The sequence below is a fragment of the Phocoena phocoena genome, chromosome 8, assembly GCF_963924675.1.
Source record: "Phocoena phocoena chromosome 8, mPhoPho1.1, whole genome shotgun sequence".
Taxonomy (NCBI): Eukaryota; Metazoa; Chordata; class Mammalia; order Artiodactyla; family Phocoenidae; genus Phocoena; species Phocoena phocoena.
The window spans coordinates 100,948,825-100,974,039 of record NC_089226.1 but is presented as its reverse complement, the minus strand read 5'-3'; the positions used below and the strand labels follow the sequence as shown (position 1 = coordinate 100,974,039).

The window sequence follows — 25,215 nt, the reverse complement described above, 5'->3', positions numbered from 1 at the left end:
CCCGGTCCCCGGGGGCTGGAGCGGAGGTTCTAGGGAAGGGGAAGCGCCTGGTTTTGCGTCCTGGCCGGGCTGGTGGGGGGGGGGGGGGGTTGGCTCTTTGGCAGCCGAGCCGAGTGGCCTGGCCCCGAGCCCCTGCACTAGCGTGACCCGACCTCGGGGCGGAGAGATCCGCCTTGGTCTTGTCCGCGGGCAGCTCCCAAACTGTAATCTACTCCTGGCCCGAGACCCGGTGAGACAGTGAGCTCTTCTTCACCCCTTGCCCCTGTCAGGAGGACCCCCCCCCCATCCCCAAGCTGCTGTCTTAATCCCAGCCATCCAGGGTCAAGGCCCACTCTTCCCTGGCGAGGTGGCCAGGTGTGGGGATTGCCCGCTGGAGAATGGAAGCTGCCCCCAGTCCCTGCCACAAGGAGAGGGGAGCCCGTCTTGGTCAGGGGAGGAAGAAGGAATCTCTCTCCCTGTTGGAAGCTTGAACTTGGAGCGCTGGGGCTGCGGGAGTGGGAGGGGCCAGGGGACAGAGGTGGAGAAAGGCGGCTGGGCGGAGCCCTGAAAGCGGCTGTCTGGCTGTCTGGCTGGCTGTCTGGCTGGAGTGGGGGTGGGGGGCTGCCCTGGAAGGCGAGGGGCAGGAAACTCTAGTGTGATGGTGAGGGGCCAGGGGAAGGGGCTGACGTGGAGGAGAGGGCTGGAGTGATGAGGCTAGAAAACCTTGCTCCAAGTGGGAGGTGTGGGCGGGACCAGCAGCCCTGGTAGCCAGGGAGGAGCTAGGCAGGCGCACGCGCTAGAGGGAGGCACGGAATCTGGGCACCAGGTTAACAGGTATAGGCTCCCTCCATGATGCGCAGGGCCTGGGGCTGCCCAGACAGGTGTCTGTGGTGAGCTGCGGGAGGCAGGGGCCGTGGGCCTGCTCTGGGCTGTGAGGAGGGGGGACTGAGGAGTGTGTCTGAGTGCCCGGATTGTGTGTGCTTCCTTGTGTGTATTTCTTTGATTGTTTCTCCAGTGCCCGTGTTGCCTGTGTCTTGCAACATGTTCGTCAAATTCTCCCTGATAATTCGACCTCCCCAACACACATATCCCATTCAAGTTGAAAGTGCCCCCTGGGGGTGTGCCGTCCAGAATCAGCTGACCTCAGAGTTCTTGGTGCCAGCTTAGACTCTGAATATAACGCAGTGCTACTCCAGTTAGAATGGGGCAGGTTGTTTTCCAGACCAAGGTCTGGTGGCTGCATATGTGGAGGTCCGTTTGGAGGCTTCGGCACTGGAAGAGAGGTGCCCCTGTGTTCCTCCTTGTTCCTCTGGACCTGGGATTTCCCACTGAGTGGAAATGTTTGCCTTGCCCTGCGGGTGCCTGTCTCTAGAGTGGGTCTGGTGCCTGCCAAGCCCCAGAAGGGGATGATTCTCTTGGTCTTCACCGGCTGGGGTCCAGAGAGTCTACAGGTGAGCTGGGTTCTGGGTGGCTCAGCATCTCTGACTCCTGGGAGCACAGCGTTGATGAGCCTCAGAACCAAAAGGGCCCTCAGATCCTGGGCTCTGGGATGCCTGGGACTCTGCCCATTCTGGGTAAGCTGTCCCCAAGCTGGGCCAGGACAAGGCTGGTGTGTGGGCAAGGAAGCTGATGGCCACTCACCCTTCCTCGTGTGCTGGTGCATCTTGGGCATCACTGCTTCCTGGGGTCTCTACCCGCGCCCCTACCCGAATCTCAGCCCCTCTCTTTCTGTGTGTTTCTGTCCCTCCGAGACATCCTCCTCCCACCACGTCTGTCTCCCTCTGGATGAGGGTGGAGGCCTCTCCGCCTTCCTGTGGATGTGCCTCTCCAGCTCTCACTCTGCCCCCCTCCTGTATAGGTCTCTCGGTCTCTCCCTCCCGTGTATCTATCTCCCCTGTGCATCTTTCTCTGTGGTTTCTCATCCTCTCTTGTGTGTTTATTTGTGCGTTTGTCGCTGTCCGTGGGTAAAGAGGCCTTGGAGTCAGAGAGCCCCGGGCTTGTATTTCAACTCTGTCTCATACTTGGGCAAGTCATTTTACCTTGGGTCCTATTTCTGCACTCTAAAATAAGGATATTAATTCTTAATCACATAGCGTTGTTTGGGGAAGGAAGGGGACCCCTTGGTGCCCCAGGCATGGAACAAGCACCGTCCTGGGGCACCGTAGGAGCTCTGCAAAATTCTCTTTCTCTCCCCCTGGGGCGGGGCCGGGGGTGGGGTGGGGGTGGCGGTGGCGGTTTCTTTTAATGTGGAGCTTTCTCTTCCTTTTTACTGCCCGGGGAGTGTTCAAGAGCGTAGACGGCCACTCCGGGTGTGTCTCTCTTTTCTCCGAATGTCTCAGCCCCTGGTCCTGGTTGTAAGTGTTCACAGCTTTCCCGCTGGTGGGAGTCTGTGGCTCTGGTTGTGACTCATCTCATTGTTCTGAGCTTGGGGACTGCTTCCCCCTGGCCTGTGTGTATGGTGGCTCGGTTTGCTCGTGTGCTGGGTGGAAGTTTCACTGCTGTCCGCATCCTCCCCACCGTGGGTGGGTGTGCTTCCTTCTGCCTTGGAGTGTCACCTCCTGTGTCCCGCCGGTGCTGGGCACATGAACAAACTTCTGTCCCTCTGCTGTGTATCTTGACTTCGGGGTTGGTGCGTGGAGGCCTTGAGGCCCGTGGGCCTGACTCTCGGGTGTGTGTATCAGTTCCTGTCATCTTGACACTGACGCTGCCTGCGAGGTTGTCTTTGGTAGCTGCAGCAGTTAGGCTGGGTCCCCTCTCTGGCTGTTTTCATACTGGATCTTGGGCAGAAGGGGCTCTGTTTCCTGGGAGCAGTGGGAGAGCATGGTCCTCTGGAGGTGACACCTGGTGGAGACCATCTTCCTGGGGCAAAGAGTCTGTTTCCTGGGCCTTGTCCCAGATTTGCCTGGGTGTTGCCCCCAATCTGCAGAGGTGGCATGGGCAGAGCCCTGCTGCTCTGCACATCCTCCTTTGTGGTTTTGAATTGTCAGGGCAGCTTCGCTCTTCTCTAGCCGCTTCTGGCCTGAATTACACTCTGTCCCTGCAGCCTGAGGACAGTTGCGTGTCCTCTCTACCTTGAAGCTGGAGTGGTCTCACCAAATCACTCCTTTTTTGCCCTCCAGGCAGCCCTGTGTCTTAGAGGGTCTCCACTCCAGCCCATCCCATCACGAAGGTTACTGTGAGCCAGTGTCGGGTGGACTGCGGGCAGGGAGCTAGCAGTCCTGGGTTCTAGGGCCCCAACATTCCGCCATTCTCAGGGCTCTGGACCTCACTATCCCCATCTGTAGATGGCAGGCGGTGCTGTCCCACAGGACTTTGCAGCGGTAGAAATGTCCTGTACTTGCGCTTCTAATATGGTAGCCCTTCGTGGCTGTTGAGCTCTTGAAGTGCGGCTACTATAACCAGTGGACTAAATGTTTAAGTTAAATTAACTTACATTTAAATAGCCACATGTGGCCTAAGGTTTCTTCCACTCCGAGGGCTTATGCCACTTGACTGAATGTGTGGAATTCCCCAAAGCTCCAGAGACCCTGCTTTGGGTAGCAGCAAGGTGGAGGCCCCAGCCCCCCGGGTAGCTGGCTTCACCTGACTTGTGCGGGAGGAGAAGGAAGGCCCATCTGGGCTCGGTACAGGCCCCAGGGGTGGGCGAGATGGAGGGCTGGGACCCAAGTGCAGAAAATAGGCCCTCGCCACCGTGGCCTCGAGTCCCCTATCAGCACCCCCGTGCCCGGCCAGGTCAGATGAAAGAGGAGGGGAGTCTTTCCTGGCTGTGCCAGGAGGTGAGGCCTGAGCCAGAGCAGGCGTGGTAGTTGGCAGCCCTGCCTGGCCGGGAAGCCAGCGGGTGCCCTGCCGGGGCCAACCTGCAGCCTTGGGTCCAGCGCCTCCTCTTCTCGCGCTCTGTGGCCCTCTCTCTGCTCACGATGGCCTCCCCGCTAGCCCCAGGGGTTGAGGCATGTGGCACATCCCTCCTGAGCCTCCCAGCTGTGCCTCCCTGGACTCCGGGCCTGGGGCTCTGTGCCGAGCAGCTGGCAGGGAAGCCCACTGCCTCTCACCGGGCCCCAGCCCCTCTGGCACCCGGGGGTCTGGCCCGTGAAGCACTTGGTCGATCGGGTTTTAGGCGTGACCCTTGGCGTGTCTGGAGCTACTGCGGCCGCAGTGACTCACTGGGAAAGGAGGGAAGGTGGGGCTGAGATGTGGGCGAGGGTGAGCTGTCTGGCTTGCTGCCCCATCGCTGCCTGCTGGCTCAGCACCAGCTGCTGGGCTGAAAACAGGGGCCCTGCTCAAGGAGGAAGAGGGGCGTACCAGTGCAGTCGGTGGCTTCGGAGATCTGAGAAGCCCTCGGGTGGGAGCCCTTTCCTTCCCTGCCCTGCCTGACTCCTTCTCTGTAGGCCTGGCTTCTCAGTGCCGGACGCCGGGGGAGGGCACCATTTAAGCTCCAGCTTGCTGTTTCACTATGGGTAGGGTCAGCGGGACTTCCGGTAGGAAGGAAGGAGGTGATTTCCTCAGCTCACACCTGTGCCAGCCGGCTGCCGCTGGCCTCCTCGCCGGCACCTGTGCTGACATAACTACCGCGTGAGCCAGTGCGGGTGGCTGGCGAATAGGGGGTCTGTGGCTGTCTTCACCGGTGTTGTGATCTGCCTGACACTGGAAGTCCTAAGTGCCTGTGAATTTCCATGAATCCCGTCCTCAGAGGCAAACTCAGCACCTTCAAGACTCCATTTAGATTTCATCCCCCAGAAGGCTCCCAAGCCTTCCGGAACATTCAGAGGCGAAATTGGTCATGGCCAGAGCACCTTGCTCATAACTTATATCCGGGACAGAAGCTAAGTCTTTTAACTCTCCATCTCTGGCACGTGGAGTGCATTCAATAAATGTTTGGAGGATGCCTGAGTGAAGTTAGGTGATAGCCTGATGCAGTGTATAGTTCAGTGCTGGGCTGAGCTGTGTCTGTCCCTTGCTAGATTTCTCGGCAGTGTCCTGTACAATGTTGGACGTACAGGAGACGATCGGTATGCATGTATTTATTGATTGGTTGGCTAATTTCTGGGTGTCAGCAGATTTAGGGCGGAGCTTCGGGCGAGGTTCTCCACGATTTATAGCACCCCCCGCACGGTTTCACGGGCGTACTTCTGGGTGTCTGGAGGCTGGAGGCCTGCCTGGTGTCTTCCCCGGCGCCTCTGCAGCCGACAGTTCATCCCATGGCTGGAGGGTGTCTTTGCTCCCTCAGTGCCCGTACCTATGGGGGCCTGGTTTCAGGGCCCAGCAGGTGCAGCCAGATGGGCCCTGACTCACCACGTCCTTGAGGCAGCTCAGCTGGACCGCAGCCTCTTGGGCTTGGGCCGGTGCTGGGGGGCCTGGGGCTTCCATTGTTTGGCCTCTGCCTGTGGCAGGGCTCCTGGAGCTCCCAGCCGGCGAGCGTCCCCCAGGTTCTGAGACCAGGGTTAGGGTGACCCGGAGTCACTCACTGTCGGCCACTGGGGGAGAGAGGGCACCACCAGCCCTGCGTGCAGTTTGCCAGTGGCCCCCAGTGCCGGAGAGTCTGAGGAGGGGTCTCGCACAGGTTAGAGCTGCAGGCCTGATGTGGCGTCGGAGGAAGAGTTACAGGCTCAGAGCCCGATCGTAGCTGCTCTCTCACGGTGCACCCCCGGCCGGCTGGCCTCTCCGAATCTCCGTTTCCCCACCTGCACTATGGGGGCTGAAGCTGTTACAAGGGACCTAATGAGGATGGGGTTGTTGGGAGGCTCCGAGGGGCCAGAGCTTTTCTCACATGCTTCTCTTGTTCCTTCAGTCCTCATGGGAATTCTTTATCGTCTCCATTTTCTCAGATGAGGAAATGGAGGTTCAGAGAAGTTAAGTGACTTGGCCCGGGTCACACAGCCTGGAAGATGCAGAGCCAGGATTTGAATCTGAGTCTGGCCTCTTCCAAACCCCCTTCCTGTGATCCCAGGCTGGAGAGTCTTGTGTGAATGGAGCTGATGACAGCAGCGGGGTTGGGGATTTGGTTTGGCTGGCCCGGGCGGGGGCCGGGGGGGGGGGCAAAACCACCAGCGTCTCTTGCACAGCAGCTGGTCGGGGTTTCGACAAGCCGAGTGCTGAGTCTGAGCCCGAATGTGACCTTCTCCCTAGGCTGTGTGACCGAGATTCCCAAGAGAGAGACACTCTGAGGAGAGGAGAGGAAGGAGGGGCGGGCTCCTGGCAAGGCATCCGCTCCTGAACCAAGTCCTGCCAAGGTCAGTAGGAGGGAGGGTGACGAGGGCGGTGGAGGTGAGAGGATGGGGAGGGTAGAGACCCGGGAGGCACGTGCTATCGGGAGGCAGGGCCCGGGGGGGACAGGACGAGGAGCTGGTTGCCTCCGCCGTGGCTGTGTCCACCGTCCACCTTGGGAGCCCGCCCACAGTGGAGGCAGGCACCTCGGAGACAGTGCCCCACGCCCAGGGGGATCCCTGGCTTCCCCATCCCCTCATGCCCCCACTGCCCCGTTTCCTTACCTCATCCAGATGGAGAAGGAGGAAGAGACGACCCGGGAGCTGCTGCTGCCCAACTGGCAGGGCAGTGGCTCCCACGGGCTGACCATCACCCAGAGGGACGATGGCGTCTTTGTGCAGGAAGTGATGCAGAACTCCCCTGCGGCCCGCACTGGGGTGGTCAAGGAGGGTGAGTCACCGCGGGGTGCGGGCTGCTGCTGGGGCGGGGAGGGGGAGGGTGCTGGAGGGAAAGGCAGGGGCAGCACAAGCGGGTGGGTGGTTGTGGAGGGCTGGGTCCCAGTGGCATCAGGATGGCCGGTACCTATGCCCTGCCCTCCACTGCCCGCTCTCTATCCCTGGTTCCCTCACAGTCCTCGCGGGAGGTGGTCCTGAGGACTGGTGGACGCGCCGTCCTCTGTTCCGACTCCACCACCCATGAGCTCTGCCACTTTGGGCAAATTAGATGGCCTCTCTGCCTCAGTTTCCTCATCTCTACAATGGGTGTTACCGCACCTGCACGTCAGTCTGAGGGCCCGGTACTGAGTGGTTGTGTGTTGTTTCCCCGAGACCCTGGGTGGTCTTACCCGCTTCCCGCTCCTCCCTGCTCAGGGGACCAGATTGTGGGCGCCACCATCTACTTTGACAACCTGCAGTCGGGAGAGGTGACCCAGCTGCTGAATACCATGGGGCACCACACCGTGGGCCTGAAGCTGCATCGCAAGGAGGACCGTTCCCCTGAGCCCGGCCAGACCTGGACCCACGATGTCTTCAGCTCCCACAGCCCTGACGTGGTTCTGGTGAGTGCCTGGCTGGCCGGCCGTGCCCTTAGCTCCCCCGACCACGCCGACGGGCTGGTCCCCCTTCCTGAGCCTCTGCCCGCCCGCTGGACAGCTTTTCCTTCCTGGCTTCTCTCCTGCTCTCACCCTCTGCTCTCTGTAGAGCCAGCCTGTTTCTCCTTTTCATGTGTGGCTGCCGCTAAAAGTCTTCTGTCAGTCTCTTCCGAGGGTCCCCGCCTGGGGACCCACTCATTGGTCTATTCCTCGGTGCCAGGAGGAAGTTGGCTGCTTTGCAGGCATCTTTGAAATGATTTCACAGGTGCCCAGTTCTGCCTCACAGACATCATTTTTCTACTTCAAGAGGCCTGGACTCATCTGTGAGTCAGAGGCTGGGCAGCAGAGTGCCTGAGGGACAGTTCTCTGCTGCTTCTGATGGCTTGTTTATTTAACAAATAACGAGTCCTCAAAGTGGAAATGTTAACCCCGGCACAACCAGGCTCAGCAAATGCTTTCCGAAGGGTCCCTGGGAGGATTCCCCTCCAGATTAAACAAACAAGCCAGGCAGTTGAGAGGTGAGAGGTGAGAGCTGAAGGTCCAGTCAACACGGAGCTAGTCACCAGGAGGTGTCCATGAGACCTACTGGGCCGATTCGAATCTAGAATTGATTGTAAATCCTTCTCCCGGACTCCACTGTCCAGGAGTCTACCTGTCCCCACTCCCCATGGCTTTTGCTTACCAGAGATTCCCCAAGTAATTTCTGTTTTCCTCCTGTGGTGTGGCTGTCAGCCCCTCTCTTCAGTCCCCTGTGCTGTGTCCCAGGAGGCTCCGTGGGCCTCCCTTATGGTCCCGGCGTGTGTTTCTGCAGAGCGGGGATGACGAGGAGTACCAGCGCATCTACACCACGAAGATAAAGCCTCGGCTGAAGTCAGAGGGCGGAGTGGAAGGGGAGCCTGGGGAGACCCAGAGCCGCACCATCACGGTGACTAGGAGGGTCACAGCCTACACCGTGGACGTGACGAGCCGCGAAGGAGCCAAGGACATCGACATCAGCAGCCCTGAGTTCAAGATCAAGATTCCACGGCACGAACTGACCGAAATCTCCACCGTGGATGTGGAGACCCAGCCTGGGAAGACAGTGATCAGACTGCCCTCGGGCTCGGGGGCACTGTCCCCCACCACAGGCTCCACTGTGGACATCCAAGCAGGGTCCATTTCCACTTCAGGACCAGAGCTCCAAGGTGCTGGCCACTCGAAGGTCCAGGTCACCGGGCCTGGGATAAAGGTGGGCAGCCCGGGTGTCAGTGTCAGCGCAAAGGGCTTGGACTTAGGTAGCAAAGGAGGGGTCCAAGTCCCAGGGGTGGACGTTCTGTCTTCTCTTGGGGGTGGGGCAGCAGAGTGGCAGGGCCCAGCTCTTGAGAGTGGCAATGATGGGAAAATTAAATTTCCCTCCATGAAGCTGCCAAAATTTGGCGTCTCAACAGGGCTTGAGGGTCAGGCCCCAGAGGCAGGGTTGAGTGTTTCTGCCCCTGAATTCTCTGTGGGGCACAAGGGTGGCAAGCCAGGCTTGACCATTGGCGGGAACATCCAGACCCCTCAGCTAGAAGTCAGTGGCCCCTCTGCCAGTATTAAGGGGCTTGAGGGGAAGCTGAAGGGCCCCCAGATCACTGGGCCATCCCTTGAGGGTGACCTGGGCCTGAAAGGTACCAAGCCACAGGGGAGTTCAAGGGCGGACATCTCTGTGCCCAGAATCGAGGGCAGCATCGCTGGCTCCAGGGTGGAAGTTCAAACTCCTAACATTGATACTCATGGGCCAGGGGGCAAACTGAATATGCCCAAGGTGAAGGCCCCCAAATTCTCTGTATCAGGTTCTAAGGGAGAGGGAGCTGGCATTGATGTGACACTTCCTGGGGTCTCTGGGGATGTTGGCCTACCTGAGGTTGCTTCTGGGGGACTGGAAGGGAAGGTGAAAGGTCCTAAAATCAAGACTCCTGAAATGACTGTTCCGACACCTAAAATCTCCATGCAGGATGTGGATCTGAGCCTCAGGTCCTCTAAACTGAAAGGAGACACTGAGGTTTCTGCTCCTGGGGTTCAAGGTGATGTTAAAGGCCCTCAAGTGGCAGTTAAAGGCGCCAAAGTGGACATAGAGACACCCAGCCTAGAGGGGACCGTGACTGGCCCCAAGTTTAGTGGTCCTTCTGGGAAAGAAGGATCCTGCAATATCTCTATGGCAGACGTAGACTTAAATGTGGCCACACCAAAGGTGAAAGGGGGTGTGGATGTCATGCTTCCAAAAGTAGAGGGGAAAGTCAGTGTCCCTGAAGTTGATGTCAGAGGCCCCAAAGTGGATGTCAGTGCCCCAGATGTGGACATTCATGGTCCGGACTGGAACCTGAAAATGCCCAAGATGAAAATGCCCAAGTTCAGCACTCCAGGAGTTAAAGGGGAAGGGCCAGATGTAGATGTGAATCTCCCCAAAGGTGATGTCAGTATTTCAGGGCCCAAGGTCAGTGTGGAAGCCCCAGATGTCAACATAGGGGGCCTGGTGGGCAACCTTAAAGGCCCTGATGTTCGGCTACCTGAAGTGAGTGTCAAGACACCAAAGATCACCACGCCTGATGTGGATTTGCATGTGAAAGGCCCAAAGGTAAAAGGAGAGTATGATGTAACAGCAGCAAAACTTGACGGAGAGATGAGAGGCCCCAGAGTGGACATTGGTGCCCCTAATGTGGACGTTCCTGGCCCAGACTGGCACCTGAAGATGCCCAAGATGAAAATGCCCAAATTCACTGTGCCAGGGTTCAAAGCGGAGGGCCCTGAAGTGAACGTAAACCTGCCCGAGCCTGATGTGGACGTTTCTGGGCCCAAGGTAGATGTCTGTGCTCCAGATGTGCGTATTGAGGGACCAGAGGGGAAATTGAAAGGACCCAAGTTTAAGATGCCTGAGATGAATATCAAAGCCCCGAAGATCTCCATACCAGATGTGGACTTACATTTGAAAGGCCCTAGTGTAAAAGGAGAATATGATGTCACAGTGCCGAAGGTTGAAGGTGAGATTAAAGTTCCTGATGTTGAACTTAAAAGTGCCAAACTGGACATTGATGCTCCAGATGTGGACATTCACGGCCCAGACTGGCACCTGAAGATGCCCAGAATGAAAATGCCCAAGTTCGGCATGCCCGGCCTCAAAGCAGAGGTCCCAGAAGTGGATGTGATCCTGCCCAAGACTGACATTGACATCGCTGGACCCAAGCTGGATGTTGAACTTCCAGATGTGAATATTGAAGGACCTGAAGGGAAGCTGAAGGGTCCCAAGTTTAAGATGCCTGAGGTGAATATCAAGGCCCCCAAGATCTCCATGCCTGATGTAGATTTGCATATGAAAGGTCCCAAGGTAAAAGGGGAATATGATGTTACAGTGGCAAAGCTGGAAGGGGACCTGAAGGGGCCAAAGGTAGACGTCAGTGCCCCAGATGTTGGAGTTCACAGTCCTGATTGGAACCTAAAGATGCCAAAGATGAAAATGCCCAGATTCACCAGGCCCAGCCTTAAAGGAGAGGGCCCAGAATTGGATGTGAACCTGCCCAAGGCTGATGTCGACATTTCTGCACCCAAGGTAGATATTAGTGCTCCAGATCTGAGCCTTGAAGGACCAGAAGGGAAGTTGAAAGGCCCTAAGTTTAAGATGCCTGAGATGCACTTCAGAGCTCCCAAGATGACCCTGCCAGATGTTGACATGGATTTTAAAGGGCCCAAAATGAAAGGGAATCTAGATATGTCTGCACCAAAAATAGAAGGTGAGATGAGAGCTCCACATGGGGACATCAAAGGTCCCAAAGTAGATGTTAAAGCACCAGATGTGGAAGTTCAGGATGCAGACTGGAGTCTGAAAATGCCAAAGATGAAAATGCCTAAATTCAGCATGCCAAGCTTCAGAGGAGAGGGCCCAGATGTGGACGTGAACCTGCCCAAAGCTGACATAGATGTCTCCGGACCCAAGGTGGACATTGAAGCCCCAGATGTGAGCCTGGAGGGGCCAGAAGGAAAGCTTAAGGGTCCCAAGTTTAAGATGCCTGAGATGCACTTCAAGGCCCCCAAGATCTCCATGCCTGATGTGGACTTAAACTTGAAAGGCCCCAAAGTCAAAGGGGATGTGGATGTGTCGGTGCCCAAGATAGAAGGTGAAATGAACGTGCCAGATGTGGACATCAGAAGCCCCAGAGTGGATGTTGATGTCCCAGATGTGGATGTTCAAGGCCCCGACTGGCAGTTGAAGATGCCCAAGATGAAAATGCCCAAGTTCAGCATGCCTGGCTTCAAAGGAGAGGGCCCTGACGTGGACGTGAACCCACCCAAGGCTGACATTGATGTCTCAGGACCCAAGGTGGACATTGAAGCCCCAGATGTGAGCCTTGAGGGGCCAGAAGGAAAGCTTAAGGGTCCCAAGTTTAAGATGCCTGAGATGCACTTCAAGGCCCCCAAGGTCTCCATGCCTGATGTAGACTTACACTTGAAAGGCCCCAGAGTCAAAGGGGATGTGGGTGTGTCTGTGCCCAAGATAGAAGGTGAAATGAAAGTGCCAGATGTGGACATCAAAGGCCCCAAAGTGGATGTTGATGTTCCAGATGTGGATGTTCAAGGCCCTGACTGGCACCTGAAGATGCCCAAGATGAAAATGCCCAAGTTCAGCATGCCTGGCTTCAGAGGAGAGGGCCCAGACGTGGATGTGAATCTGGACAAGGCTGACATTGATGTCTCAGGACCCAAGGTGGACATTGAAGCCCCAGATGTGAGCCTTGATGGCCCAGAAGGAAAGCTTAAGGGTTCCAAGTTTAAGATGCCTGAGATGCACTTCAAGGCCCCCAAGATCTCCATGCCTGATGTGGACTTACACTTGAAAGGCCCCAAAGTCAAAGGGGGTGTGGATGTGTCTGTGCCCAAGACAGAAGGTGAAATGAAAGTGCCATATGTGGACATCAAAGGCCCCAGAGTGGATGTTGATGTCCCAGATGTGGATGTTCAAGGCCCCGACTGGCATGTGAAGATGCCCAAGATGAAAATGCCCAAATTCAGCATGCCTGGCTTCAAAGGAGAGGGCCCTGACGTGGACGTGAACCCACCCAAGGCTGACATTGACATCTCTGCACCCAAAGTTGAGATCGAAGCCCCAGATGTGAGCCTTGAAGGTGCAGAAGGGAAGCTCAAGGGTCCTAAGTTTAAGATGCCTGAGATGCACTTCAAGCCTCCAAAGATCTCCATGCCAGACATTGATTTAAACCTCAAAAACCCCAAGGTGAAAGGTGATGTGGATGTTTCTCTGCCCAAAGTTGAAGGCGGTCTGAAAGGGCCAGAGGTTGACATCAAAGGTCCCAAAGTGGACATTGATGTCCCCGACGTGGATGTTCATGGCCCAGACTGGCACCTGAAGATGCCCAAGATAAAAATGCCCAAGATCAGCATGACTGGTTTCAAAGGAGAGGGGCCTGAAGTGGATGTGAACCTTCCTGAAGCTGACATTGATGTCTCAGGACCCAAGGTGGATGTTGAAGTTCCAAATGTGAATATTGAAGGTCCAGATGCAAAACTAAAAGGTCCTAAATTTAAGTTGCCAGAAATGAATATAAAGCCTCAGAAGATATCCATGCCTGATGTTAGTCTGCATTTGAAAGGCCATAAAATGAAAGGAGATTATGATGTTATGGTTCCAAAAGTAGAAGGAGAGATTAAAGCTCCTGACGTTGACACCGAAGGTACAAAAGTAGACATTAATGCACCAGATTTGGGAGTTCATGGTCCAGACTGGCACCTGAAGATGCCCAAGATAAAAATGTCCAAGATCAGCATGCCTGGTTTCAAAGGAGAGGGCCCAGAAGTGGATGTGAACCTACCCAAGGCTGACATTGACGTCTCAGGACCCAAGGTGGACATTGATGTTCCAGATGTGAATATTGAAGGTCCAGAGGGGAAACTAAAGGGTCCCAAGTTCAAGATGCCAAGCATGCATATACAAACACACAAAATCTCTATGCCTGATGTTGGACTTAACCTGAAAGCCCCTAAACTGAAAACTGATGTAGATATTTCTCTTCCCAAAGTGGAAGGAGACTTGAAAGGTCCTGGAATTGACATAAAAGCCCCTAAAATGTATGTGGATGTTGGTGATATAGATGTTGAATGTCCAGAAGGAAAGCTTAAGGGTCCCAAGTTTAAGATGCCTGAGATGCACTTCAAAGCCCCCAAGATCTCCATGCCTGATGTGGACTTAAACTTGAAAGGCCCCAAAGTCAAGGGGGATGTGGATGTGTCTGGGCCCAAGATAGAAGGTGAAATGAAAGTGCCATATGTGGACATCAAAGGCCCCAAAGTGGACGTCGAGGTCCCAGATGTGGACGTTCAAGGCCCCGACTGGCACCTGAAGATGCCCAGGATGAAAATGCCCAAGTTCAGCATGCCTGGCTTCAAAGGAGAGGGCCCTGATGTAGATGTGAATCTACCAAAGGCTGACATTAATGTTTCTGGCCCCAAAGTGGACATTGATACTCCTGATTTGGATATTGAGGGACCAGAAGGAAAATTAAAAGGTTCTAGATTTAAGATGCCTAAGTTGAATATCAAAGCTCCCAAGATCTCCATGCCAGATGTGGACTTGAATTTGAAGGGACCCAAACTGAGAGGAGAGATGGATGCTTCTGTGCCAGGACTAGAAGGTGATCTCAAAGGTCCGCAAGTTGATATCAAAGGTCCTAGTGTGGATGTGGAGGTGCCTGACGTTGATCTGGAAGGTCCTGATGCAAAGTTGAAAGGCCCTAAGTTTAAGATGCCAGACATGCACTTCAAGGCCCCCAAGATCTCCATGCCTGATGTAGACTTACACTTGAAAGGCCCCAAAGTCAAAGGGGATGTGGATGTGTCTGTGCCAGAATGGGAGGGAGATTTGAAAGGTCCCTGTGTGGATGTGGAGGTTCCTGATGTTGATCAAGAATGTCCTGATGCAAAGTTGAAAGGACCTAAGTTTAAGATGCCTGAGATACACTTCAAGGCTCCCAAGATCTCCATGCCAGATGTGGACTTACACTTGAAAGGCCCCAAAGTCAAAGGGGATGTGGATGTGTCGGTGCCCAAGATAGAAGGTGAAATGAAAGTGCCCGATGTGGACGTCAAAGGCGCTGAATTGGAGGTTGATGTCCCAGATGTGGACGTCCAGGGCCCAGACTGGCACCTGAAGATGCCCAAGATGAAAATGCCTAAATTCAGCATGCCTGGTTTCAGAGGCCAAGGCCCTGACGTGGACGTGAACCTGCCCAAGGCTGACATTGATGTCTCAGGACCCAAGGTGGACACTGAAACCCCAGATGTGAGCCTGGAGGGGCCGGAAGGAAAGCTTAAGGGTCCCAAGTTTAAGATGCCTGAGATGCACTTCAAGGCCCCCAAGATCTCCATGCCTGATGTGGACTTAAACTTGAAAGGCCCCAAAGTCAAGGGGGATGTGGATGTGTCGGTGCCCAAGATAGAGGGTGAAATGAAAGTGCCCGATGTGGACATCAGAGGCCCCAGAGTGGACGTTGATCACCCAGATGTTGATGTTCAAGGCCCCGACTGGCACCTGAAGATGCCCAAGATGAAAATGCCCAAATTCAGCATGCCTGGCTTCAAAGGAGAGGGCCCTGAAGTGGATGTGAACCTGCCCAAAGCTGACATAGACGTCTCAGGACCCAAGGTGGACATTGAAACCCCAGATGTGAGCCTGGAGGGGCCAGAAGGAAAGCTTAAGGGTCCCAAGTTTAAGATGCCTGAGATGCACTTCAAGGCCCCCAAGATCTCCATGCCTGATGTGGACTTACACTTGAAAGGCCCCAGAGTCAAAGGGGATGTGGATGTGTCTGTGCCCAAGACAGAAGGTGAAATGAAAGTGCCAGATGTGGACATCAAAGGCCCCAAAGTGGACATTGATGCTCCAGATGTGGACGTTCACGGCCCAGACTGGCACCCGAAGATGCCCAAGATAAAAATGCCCAAGATCAGCATGCCTGGTTTCAAAGGAGAGGGCCCAGAAGTGGATATGAACCTGCCCAAGGCCAACATTGATGTGTCAGGACCCAAAGTGGACATTGAAGGCCCTGATGTTAACATTGAAGGGCCAGAAGAAAAGTGGAAAAGTCCAAAGTTTAAAATGGCTGAAATGCATTTTAAGACTCCAAAGATACCCATGCCAGATATTGATCTTAATCTAACAGGTCCAAAGATGAAAGGAGATGTGGATATCACATGCCCCAAGGTAGAGGGAGATTTTAAAGGACCTGAAGTTGACCTCAAAGGCCCCAAAGTGGACATTGATGTCCCTGATGTGGATGTTCAAGGCCCAGACTGGCACCTAAAGATGCCTAAGATGAAAATGCCCAAGTTCAGCATGCCCGGCTTCAAAGGAGAGGGCCCCGAAGTGGATGTGAACCTGCCCAAGGCCGACATTGATGTGTCAGGACCCAAAGTGGACGTTGAAGGCCCTGATGTTAACATTGAAGGGCCAGAAGGAAAGTTGAAAGGTCCTAAGTTCAAGATGCCTGAGATGAACATCAAAGCCCCCAAGATCTCCATGCCTGACTTTGATTTGCACCTGAAAGGTCCTAAGGTGAAAGGAGATGTGGATGTGTCTGTGCCTAAGGTGGAAGGTGACCTCAAGGGCCCCGAAGTTGACGTCAGAGGCCCCAAAGTGGACATTGATGTCCCTGATGTGGATGTTCAAGGCCCAGACTGGCACCTGAAGATGCCTAAGTTGAAAATGCCCAAGTTCAGCATACCCGGCTTCAAAGGAGAAGGCCCAGAAGTGGATGTGAACCTGCCCAAAGCTGACATTGATGTGTCAGGACCCAAGGTGGACATTGAAGGCCCTGATGTTAATATTGAAGGACCAGAGGGAAAGTTGAAAGGTCCTAAGTTCAAGATGCCAGAGATGAACGTCAAAGCCCCCAAGATCTCCATGCCTGACATTGATTTTAATCTGAAGGGCCCCAAAGTGAAGGGTGATGTGGATGTGTCTTTAACAAAAGTGGAAGGTGAGCTTAAAGTTCCTGAAGTTGACATGAAAGGCCCCAAAGTGGACATTGATGCTCCTGATGTGGACGTTCATGGCCCGGACTGGCACCTGAAGATGCCCAAGATAAAAATGCCCAAGATCAGCATGCCTGGCTTCAGAGGAGAGGGCCCAGAAGTGGATGTGAACCTGCCCAAGGCTGACACAGACGTCTCAGGACCCAAGGTGGACATTGATGCCCCAGATGTGAATATTGAAGGTCCAGATGTGAAACTGAAGGGTCCCAAGTTCAAGATGCCAGAGATGAATATCAAAACTCCTAAGATATCAATGCCAGATTTGGACCTTAATCTTAAAGACCCTAAAATGAAAGGAGAGGTGGATATTTCACTTCCAAATGTAGAAGGTGACTTGAAAGGACCTTCTCTTGACATCAAAGGCCCGAAGATAGATGTAGATGCACCAGATACTGATATTCACGGCCCAGAAGGCAAATTAAAAGGTCCAAAGCTGAAGATGCCTGATATGCATGTAAACATGCCCAAGATCTCCATGCCAGAAATTGACCTGAATTTGAAAGGCTCAAAACTTAAGGGAGATGTTGATGTTTCTGGACCCAAATTGGAAGGTGACATTAAAGCTCCCAAGTTAGATGTAAAGGGCCCAGAAGTGGACATTTCTGGTCCTAAGCTCAATATTGAAGGCAAGTCAAAGAAATCTCGTTTTAAGCTTCCCAAATTTAATTTTTCAGGCTCCAAAGTTCAGACACCTGAGGTAGATGTCAAAGTCAAAAAGCCAGATATTGATGTAACAGGTCCAAAAGTTGACATTAATGCCCCCGATATTGAGGTCCAAGGAAAAGTGAAAGGATCCAAGTTCAAAATGCCTTTCTTGAGTATTTCGTCTCCTAAAGTGTCTATGCCTGATGTGGAGTTAAACCTGAAAGGTCCTAAAGTCAAAGGAGACTTAGATGTTGCAGGTCCTAATTTAGAAGGTGATTTTAAAGGACCCAAAGTGGACATTAAGGCCCCAGAAGTTCATCTTGATGCACCTGATGTGGATGTTCATGGTCCAGACTGGAATTTGAAAATGCCCAGGATGAAAATGCCCAAGTTCAGTGTGCCCGGCTTAAAAGCAGAAGGGCCAGATATGGCTGTGGATCTGCCAAAAGGAGATATCAACATAGAGGGTCCCAGAATGGACATTGAGGGCCCAGAGATCAATGTGGAAGGTCTAGAGGGAGGCTTCAAAGGTCCCAAATTCAAGATGCCTGATACGAATATCAAAGCTCCCAAGGTCTCCATGCCTGATGTGGACTTACACTTGAAAGGCCCCAAAGTCAAAGGGGATGTGGATGTGTCTGTGCCCAAGATAGAAGGTGAAATGAACGTGCCAGGTGTGGACATCAGAGGGCCCAAAGTGGACGTTGATGTCCCAGATGTGGATGTTCAAGGCCCCGACTGGCACCTGAAGATGCCCAAGGTGAAAATGCCCAAGTTCAGCATGCCTGGCTTCAAAGGAGAGGGCCCCGAAGTGGATGTGAACCTGCCCAAAGCTGACATTGATGTGTCAGGACCCAAGGTGGACATTGATGCCCCAGATGTGAACATTGAAGGTCCAGATGCGAAACTGAAGGGCCCCAAATTCAAGATGCCAGAGATGAATATCAAAGCTCCCAAAATGTCCATGCCTGACCTTGACTTTAACCTGAAGGGCCCCAAACTAAAGGGTGATGTGGATGTGTCTTTGCCAAAAGTGGAAGGTGACCTCAAGGCCCCTGAGGTGGACATCAAGGGCCCCAAAGTGGACATTGAAACTCCTGATATTAACATTGAAGGCCCAGAGGGGAAATTGAAGGGGCCCAAATTCAAGATGCCAGAGATGCACCTGAAGGCGCCCAAGATCTCCATGCCTAACATTGATTTAAACCTGAAGGGGCCCAAGGTGAAGGGTGATATAGATGTTACCCTTCCCAAGACTGAAGAAGATCTGAAAGGTCCTGAGATCGACATCAGAGGTCCCAAAGTGGACATTGATGCTCCAGATGTGGATGTTCAAGGCCCAGACTGGCACCTGAAGATGCCCAAGATAAAAATGCCCAAGATCAGCATGCCCGGCTTCAAAGGAGAGGGGCCAGAAGTGGATGTGAACCTACCCAAGACCAACATTGACATGTCAGGACCCAAGGTGGACATTGAAGGCCCTGATGTTAACATTGAAGGACCTGAGGGAAAGTTGAAAGGTCCTAAGTTCAAGATGCCAGAGATGAACATCAAAGCCCCCAAGATCTCCATGCCTGACTTTGATTTGCACCTGAAAGGTCCTAAGGTGAAAGGAGATGTGGATGTTTCTGTGCCTAAGGTGGAAGGTGACCTAAACGCTCCTGACGTTGACCTCAAAGGCCCCAAAGTGGACATTGATGTCCCAGATGTGGACATGCATGGCCCAGACTGGCACCTGAAGATGCCCAAGATAAAAATGCCCAAGATCAGCATGCCTGGCTTCAAAGGAGAGGGCCCAGAAGTGGATGTGAACCTGCCCAAGGCTGACGTTGATGTCTCAGGACCCAAGGTGGACATTGATGTTCCAGATATGGATATTGAAGGTCCAGATGTGAAACTGAAGGGCCCCAAGTTCAAGATGCCTGAGATGAACATCAAAGCCCCCAAGATCTCCATGCCTGACTTTGATTTGCACCTGAAAGGTCCTAAGGTGAAAGGAGATGTGGATGTTTCTGTGCCTAAGGTGGAAGGTGACCTAAAGGCCCCTGAAGTTGACATCAGAGGCCCCAAAGTGGATATTGATGTCCCAGATGTGGACATGCATGGCCCGGACTGGCACCTGAAGATGCCCAAGATAAAAATGCCCAAGATCAGCATGCCCAGCTTCAAGGGAGAGGGACCTGAAGTGGATATGAACCTGCCCAAGGCCGACATTGATGTCTCAGGACCCAGGGTGGACATAGACACTCCTGACATTGATGTTCATGGTCCAGAAGGGAAACTGAAGGGCCCCAAGTTTAGAATGCCTGACCTGCACCTTAAGGCACCCAAGATCTCCATGCCTAACGTTGACCTGAATCTGGAGGGCCCCAACGTAAAGGGTGATGTGGATGTTTCTCTGCCTAAGGTGGAAGGTGACCTCAAGGGCCCTGAAGTTGACGTCAAAGGTCCCAAAGTGGACATCGATGTCCCAGATGTGGATGTGCATGGCCCAGACTGGCACCTGAAGATGCCTAAGGTGAAAATGCCCAAGATCAGCATGCCTGGCTTCAAAGGAGAGGGCCCAGAAGTGGATGTGAACCTGCCCAAAGCTGACATTGATGTCTTAGGACCCAAGGTTGACATTGATGTTCCAGATGTGAATACAGAAGGTCCAGATGCAAAACTGAAGGGCCCCAAGTTCAAGATGCCAGAGGTGAACATCAAAGCCCCTAAGATCTCCATGCCTGGCATTGACTTAAACCTGAAAGGACCCAAAGTAAAGGGAGATGTGGATGTTTCTCTGCCTAAGGTGGAAGGTGACCTCAAGGGCCCCGAAGTTGACGTCAAGGGCCCCAAAGTGGACATTGATGTTCCAGATGTGGATGTTCATGGCCCAGACTGGCATCTGAAGATGCCTAAGGTGAAAATGCCCAAGTTCAGCATGCCTGGCTTCAAAGGAGAGGGCCCCGAAGTGGATGTGAACCTGCCCAAGGCTGACATTGACGTCTCAGGACCCAAGGTGGACGTTGATGTTCCAGATGTGAATATTGAAGGTCCAGATGCGAAACTGAAGGGCCCCAAGTTCAAGATGCCAGAGATGAACATAAAAGCCCCTAAAATCTCCATGCCTGACCTTGACTTTAACCTGAAGGGCCCCAAAATGAAGGGTGATGTTGATATCTCTCTGCCCAAAGTTGAGGGTGATCTCAAGTCCCCTGAGGTGGACATCAAGAGCCCCAAACTGGACACTGACACTCCTGATATCAATATTGAAGGTCCAGATGGAAAACTGAAGGGGCCTAAATTTCAGATGCCAGAGATGAACATTAAAGCCCCCAAGATCTCCATGCCTGACTTTGACTTAAGTCTGAAAGGGCCAAAGGTAAAGGGGGATGTGGACTTTTCACTGCCTAAGGTAGAAGGTGATCTGAAAGGGCCAGAGGTGGACATTGAAGGTCCTGAAGGGAAACTCAAAGGACCCGAATTTAAGATGCCTGATGTCCATTTTAAAACCCCACAAATCTCCATGAGTGACATTGATTTGAGCTTGAAAGGACCTAAGATAAAAGGAGATTTGGACACTTCCATCCCTAAACTGGAAGGAGATCTGAAAGGCCCCAAAATAGATGTTAAAGGCCCTAAGCTGGACATAGACACTCCTGATTTTGACATTAATGGTCCAGAAGGGAAACTGAAGGGCCCCAAGTTTAAAATGCCTGACCTGCATCTCAAGGCGCCCAGGATTGGTGTGCCTGGCTTCAAAGGAGAGGGCCCTGAAGTGGATGTGACCCTGCCCAAGGCTGACATTGACATCTCGGGACCCAAGGTGGACATTGATGTTCCAGATGTGGATATTGAAGGTCCAGATGCGAAACTGAAGGGCCCCAAGTTCAAGATTCCAGAGGTGAACATCAAAGCCCCTAAGATCTCCATGCCTGGCATTGACTTAAACCTGAAAGGACCCAAAGTAAAGGGAGATGTGGATGTTTCTCTGCCTAAGGTGGAAGGTGACCTCAAGGGCCCCGAAGTTGACGTCAAGGGCCCCAAAGTGGACATTGATGTTCCAGATGTGGATGTTCATGGCCCAGACTGGCATCTGAAGATGCCTAAGGTGAAAATGCCCAAGTTCAGCATGCCTGGCTTCAAAGGGGAGGGCCCCGAAGTGGATGTGAACCTGCCCAAGGCTGACATTGACGTCTCAGGACCCAAGGTGGACGTTGATGTTCCAGATGTGAATATTGAAGGTCCAGATGCGAAACTGAAAGGCCCCAAGTTCAAGATGATGGAGATAAATATCAAAGCTCCCAAAATCTCCGTGCCTGATGTCGACCTGGATTTGAAAGGATCCACAGGCAAAGGAGATTTCGATGTGTCTGTCCCTAAGATTGAAGGGACTTTCAAAGGCCCAAAAGTAGACCTTAAAGGTCCAGGTCTGGATCTTGAAGGCCCTGATGCCAAACTCAGTGGCCCACATTTGAAGATGCCCTCACTGGATATATCTGCCCCTAAAGTAACTGCGCCTGATACTGATTTGCATCTCAAGGCACCCAAAATTGGAGTTTCTGGTCCCAAATTAGAAGGCGGTGAACTGGACCTCAAGGGACCCAAAGTTGATTTCGAAGCTCCAAGCTTAGATGTACACATGGAGAGCCCAGATATTAACGCTGAGGGGCCAGATGTGAAAATTCCCAAATTTAAGAAACCCAAGTTTGGGTTTGGGGCAAAAAGCCCCAAAGCTGACTTCAAATCACCTTCCCTTGATGTGACAGTTCCTGAGGCAGAGCTGAATGTTGAGGCTCCTGAAATTAATGTTGCTGGCAAGGGCAAGAAAAGCAAGTTTAAAATGCCTAAAATCCACATGAGCGGTCCTAAAATTAAGGCCAAAAAACAAGGATTTGATTTGAATGCTCCCGGGGGTGAGATTGATGCCAGCCTCAAGTCTCCTGACGTAGATGTCAACGTTGCAGGGCCGGATGCCTCACTTAAAGTCGACGTGAAATCTCCCAAGACCAAGAAACCTATGTTTGGAAAAATGTACTTTCCAGATGTAGAATTTGACATTAAGTCACCTAAATTTAAAGCTGAAGCTTCCCTCCCTGGCCCCAAAATGGGGGGTGAAATCCAGGCACCTGACCTGGATATTTCCTCACCAGAGATTAACGTGGAAGGTCCTGACATCAAGCTGAAGGCTCCCAAGTTCAAGGTGCCAGGTGTGGATGTCTCAGGGCCAAAAATAGAGGGCGACTTGAAAGGCCCCAGGGTGCAGGCAAACTTGGATGCATCTGACATCAACATTGAAGGCCCAGATGCTAAAGTCAAAGCACCATCATTCAGCATTTCTGCCCCTCAAGTCTCCATCCCTGATGTGAATGTTAAGTTGAAAGGACCAAAGATAAAGGGTGATGTGCCCAGTGTGGGACTGGAAGGACCAGATGTAGATCTGCAAGGTCCAGAATTGAAAATTAAGTTCCCCAAGTTTTCGATGCCCAAGATCGGCGTCCCTGGTGTGAAGATGGAGGGTGAGGGAGCTGAGGTCCAGCTGCCCTCTCTAGAAGGAGGCTTGAGCGCACCAGATGTTAAGCTTGAAGGGCCCGATGTGTCTCTGAAAGGGCCAAAAATAGACTTGCCTTCAGTGAACCTCTCTGCGCCAAAAGTCTCTGGACCTGACCTTGACCTGAACTTGAAAGGACCAAGTTTGAAGGGAGGCCTGGATGTATCTCTTCCCAGCATGAAGGCGCACGCTCCTGGGCTTGACCTCAGTGGTGTCGGTGGAAAGGTGGAGGTGGAAGGTGATGGTGTGAAAGTGCCTGGAATTGATGCCACAGCAATGCTTGATGTCGGTGCGCCAGATGTGACCCTGAAGGGACCAAGCCTGCAGGGAGACCTGGCTGTCTCTGGTGACATCAAGTGTCCTGAAGTATCAGTAGGTGCTCCTGGCCTAAGCTTGGAGGCACCTGAAGGTGGTATCAAACTTCCTAAGATGAAGCTGCCCCAGTTTGGCATCTCCGCTCCAGGCTCCGACTTGGACATCGGCGTCAAGGGGCCACAAGTCGCTGGAGAACTAAAGGGGCCCGGGATAGATTTGAACCTCAGAGGCCTGAACCTGAAAGGGCCTCAGATCTCTGGCCCTCAAATCTCAGCACCAGATGTGGACTTGAACTTGGAAGGACCAAAAGCAAAAGGCAGCCTTGGGGCCAGTGGTGACACGAAAGGCCCCACTGTTGGAGGAGGTCTTCCGGGCATCAGTGTTCAAGGCCTAGAAGGAAACCTCCAGACGCCTGGAATTAAGTCATCCAGATGTGAGGTGGAGCCGCCAGGTGTGAGTGTGAAACTCCCAACTGGGCATATTTCTGGTCCTGAAATCAAAGGTGATCTGAAAGGTTCAGGAATAGGTTTCCACGGGGCCTTTCCTGACATTGGCATGAAAGGGCCTTCCTTTAACGTGGCATCTCCTGAGTCAGATTTTGGTGTCAGCTTGAAAGGCCCGAAAATCAAAGGAGGCATGGATGTTTCAGGGGGTGTCAGTGCCCCAGATATCAGCCTGGGTGAGGGGCATGTGAGCGTCAAAGGTTCCGGGGGGGAGTGGAAAGGACCCCAGGTCTCCTCTGCTCTCAACCCGGATGCACCTAAGTTTGCCGGAGGACTTCATTTCTCAGGACCAAAGATAGAAGGAGGTGTCAAAGGAGACCAGATTGGACTTCAGGGTCCTGGGCTGAGCGTGTCTGGGCCTCAAGGTCACTTGGAAAGCGGATCTGGAAAAGTAACATTCCCCAAGATGAAGATCCCCAAGTTCACCTTCTCTGGCCGTGAGCTGGTTGGCAGAGAAGTAGGGGTGGATATTAACTTCCCTAAAGCGGAGGCCAGTGTCCAGTCTGGTGCCGGAGAGGGCGAGTGGGAAGAGTCTGATGTAAAACTTAAAAAGTCCAAAATCAAAATGCCCAAGTTCAACTTTTCCAAACCTAAAGGGAAACCTGGTGTCACCGGCTCACCGGAAGCATCCATTTCAGGGTCCAAAGGTGACCTGAAGAGCTCTAAGGCCAGCCTAGGCTCTCTGGAAGGAGAGGCAGAAGTCGAAACGTCTTCGCCCAAAGGCAAATTCTCCTTATTCAAAAGCAAGAAGCCACAGCACCGCTCAAACTCCTTCAGTGAAGAAAGGGAGCATTCTGCATCTTCTACCCCTCCGGGAGCTTTGGAGTTCGAAGGTGGGGAAGTGTTGCTGGAAGGCGGGAAAGTCAAAGGGAAACATGGGAAGCTGAAATTTGGTACCTTTGGTGGATTGGGGTCAAAGAGCAAAGGTCATTATGAGGTGACTGGGAGTGATGATGAGGCAGGCAAGTTACAGGGGAGTGGAGTGTCCTTGGCCTCTAAGAAGTCCCGACTGACATCTTCTAGCAGTGACAGTGGGACTAAAGTTGGTACGCAGCTTCCCGAGGTGGAGCTGACAGTTTCCACAAAGAAAGAGTAGCAGGCCTCTGTGTGTGTGTACATATATGTATAAAAATACATCAGCCTTGGGTGAGTTTGTATATAAACTCCAAAGAGAAACACGCCGACAGCCTCAGCAGTAACGCAAACACCTGGCCTCTGGCAGGGGCGAGCGCTGAAAAGACAAGCGCCTTTAGGCTCCTCCTGGAGCTTTACAGATAGGTAAAGAGTTCTAGGTTCTTCGTCCAGGGCGTGTGCAAAGTCAGCAGTATTTGCCTTAAGACTTCAGGTTTCGTTTTTGCATTGAACGCTGAGAGCTCCTGCTGACTAAGCAAAGCTTTTGTGTATATTATCCTCATTTTTACTGGACCTCGTTAGCGTCGGGGTCATGGAAACCCACTTTTTCATTGTAATGACTTTTGGGGCTTATGTTAGTCAGGGTGGGGGGTGGAGAAGGCAGTAGAGGGGGGCCAGACCTTCATTTCTCCTGCCGTCGGATCTACTCAAACAGGAAACACCCAAAGATGGCTGAGAGGAGCCGCCAGGCAGGGCATGTGGGTGTTTCTAGAACTCTTTAGCGTTGCTTTTTCTTCCCCGGGGGTGGCGGTCCCAGCCCGTTTGGTGCTCACGAGGAGAGGGGATTTAGAATCTGTTTGCAAATTAGCCAACCCACCAACGGCACGAGGGCCTTCCATTCTGTGTGTTGTAAGAGAAATGTTTTCTTTGTGATCGCCACGTTCCTGATATTAATTCTGATTTCTTTTAACAAATGTTATCGTGATTAAGGAAATTTCCAGCACTTTAATGGCAAATTAATTGAGAATGTAAGAAAATTGATGCTG

The 25,215-nt window shown here is 53.0% G+C and overlaps 1 protein-coding gene across 1 annotated transcript; it reads left to right on the top strand.

The window, feature by feature from the left end:
* Positions 1–6,473: 6,473 nt before the first annotated feature.
* On the top strand, positions 6,474–24,413 carry AHNAK (AHNAK nucleoprotein). The gene is made up of 3 exons (XM_065881964.1): positions 6,474–6,630; positions 7,050–7,237; positions 8,082–24,413. The coding sequence occupies exons 1-3, from the start codon at positions 6,474–6,476 to the stop codon at positions 24,411–24,413; spliced, it is 16,677 nt and encodes a 5,558-aa protein (XP_065738036.1).
* The last annotated feature ends 802 nt before the right edge of the window (positions 24,414–25,215 follow it).

Bases quoted from the DNA above. Each gene is read 5' to 3' on its own strand.
- AHNAK (XM_065881964.1), top strand. From the start codon at position 6,474: ATGGAGAAGGAGGAAGAGACGACCCGGGAGCTGCTGCTGCCCAACTGG. The intron at 6,631-7,049 runs GTGAGTCACCGC...CTCCCTGCTCAG, and splicing joins CACTGGGGTGGTCAAGGAGG to GGGACCAGATTGTGGGCGCC. The intron at 7,238-8,081 runs GTGAGTGCCTGG...GTGTTTCTGCAG, and splicing joins ACAGCCCTGACGTGGTTCTG to AGCGGGGATGACGAGGAGTA.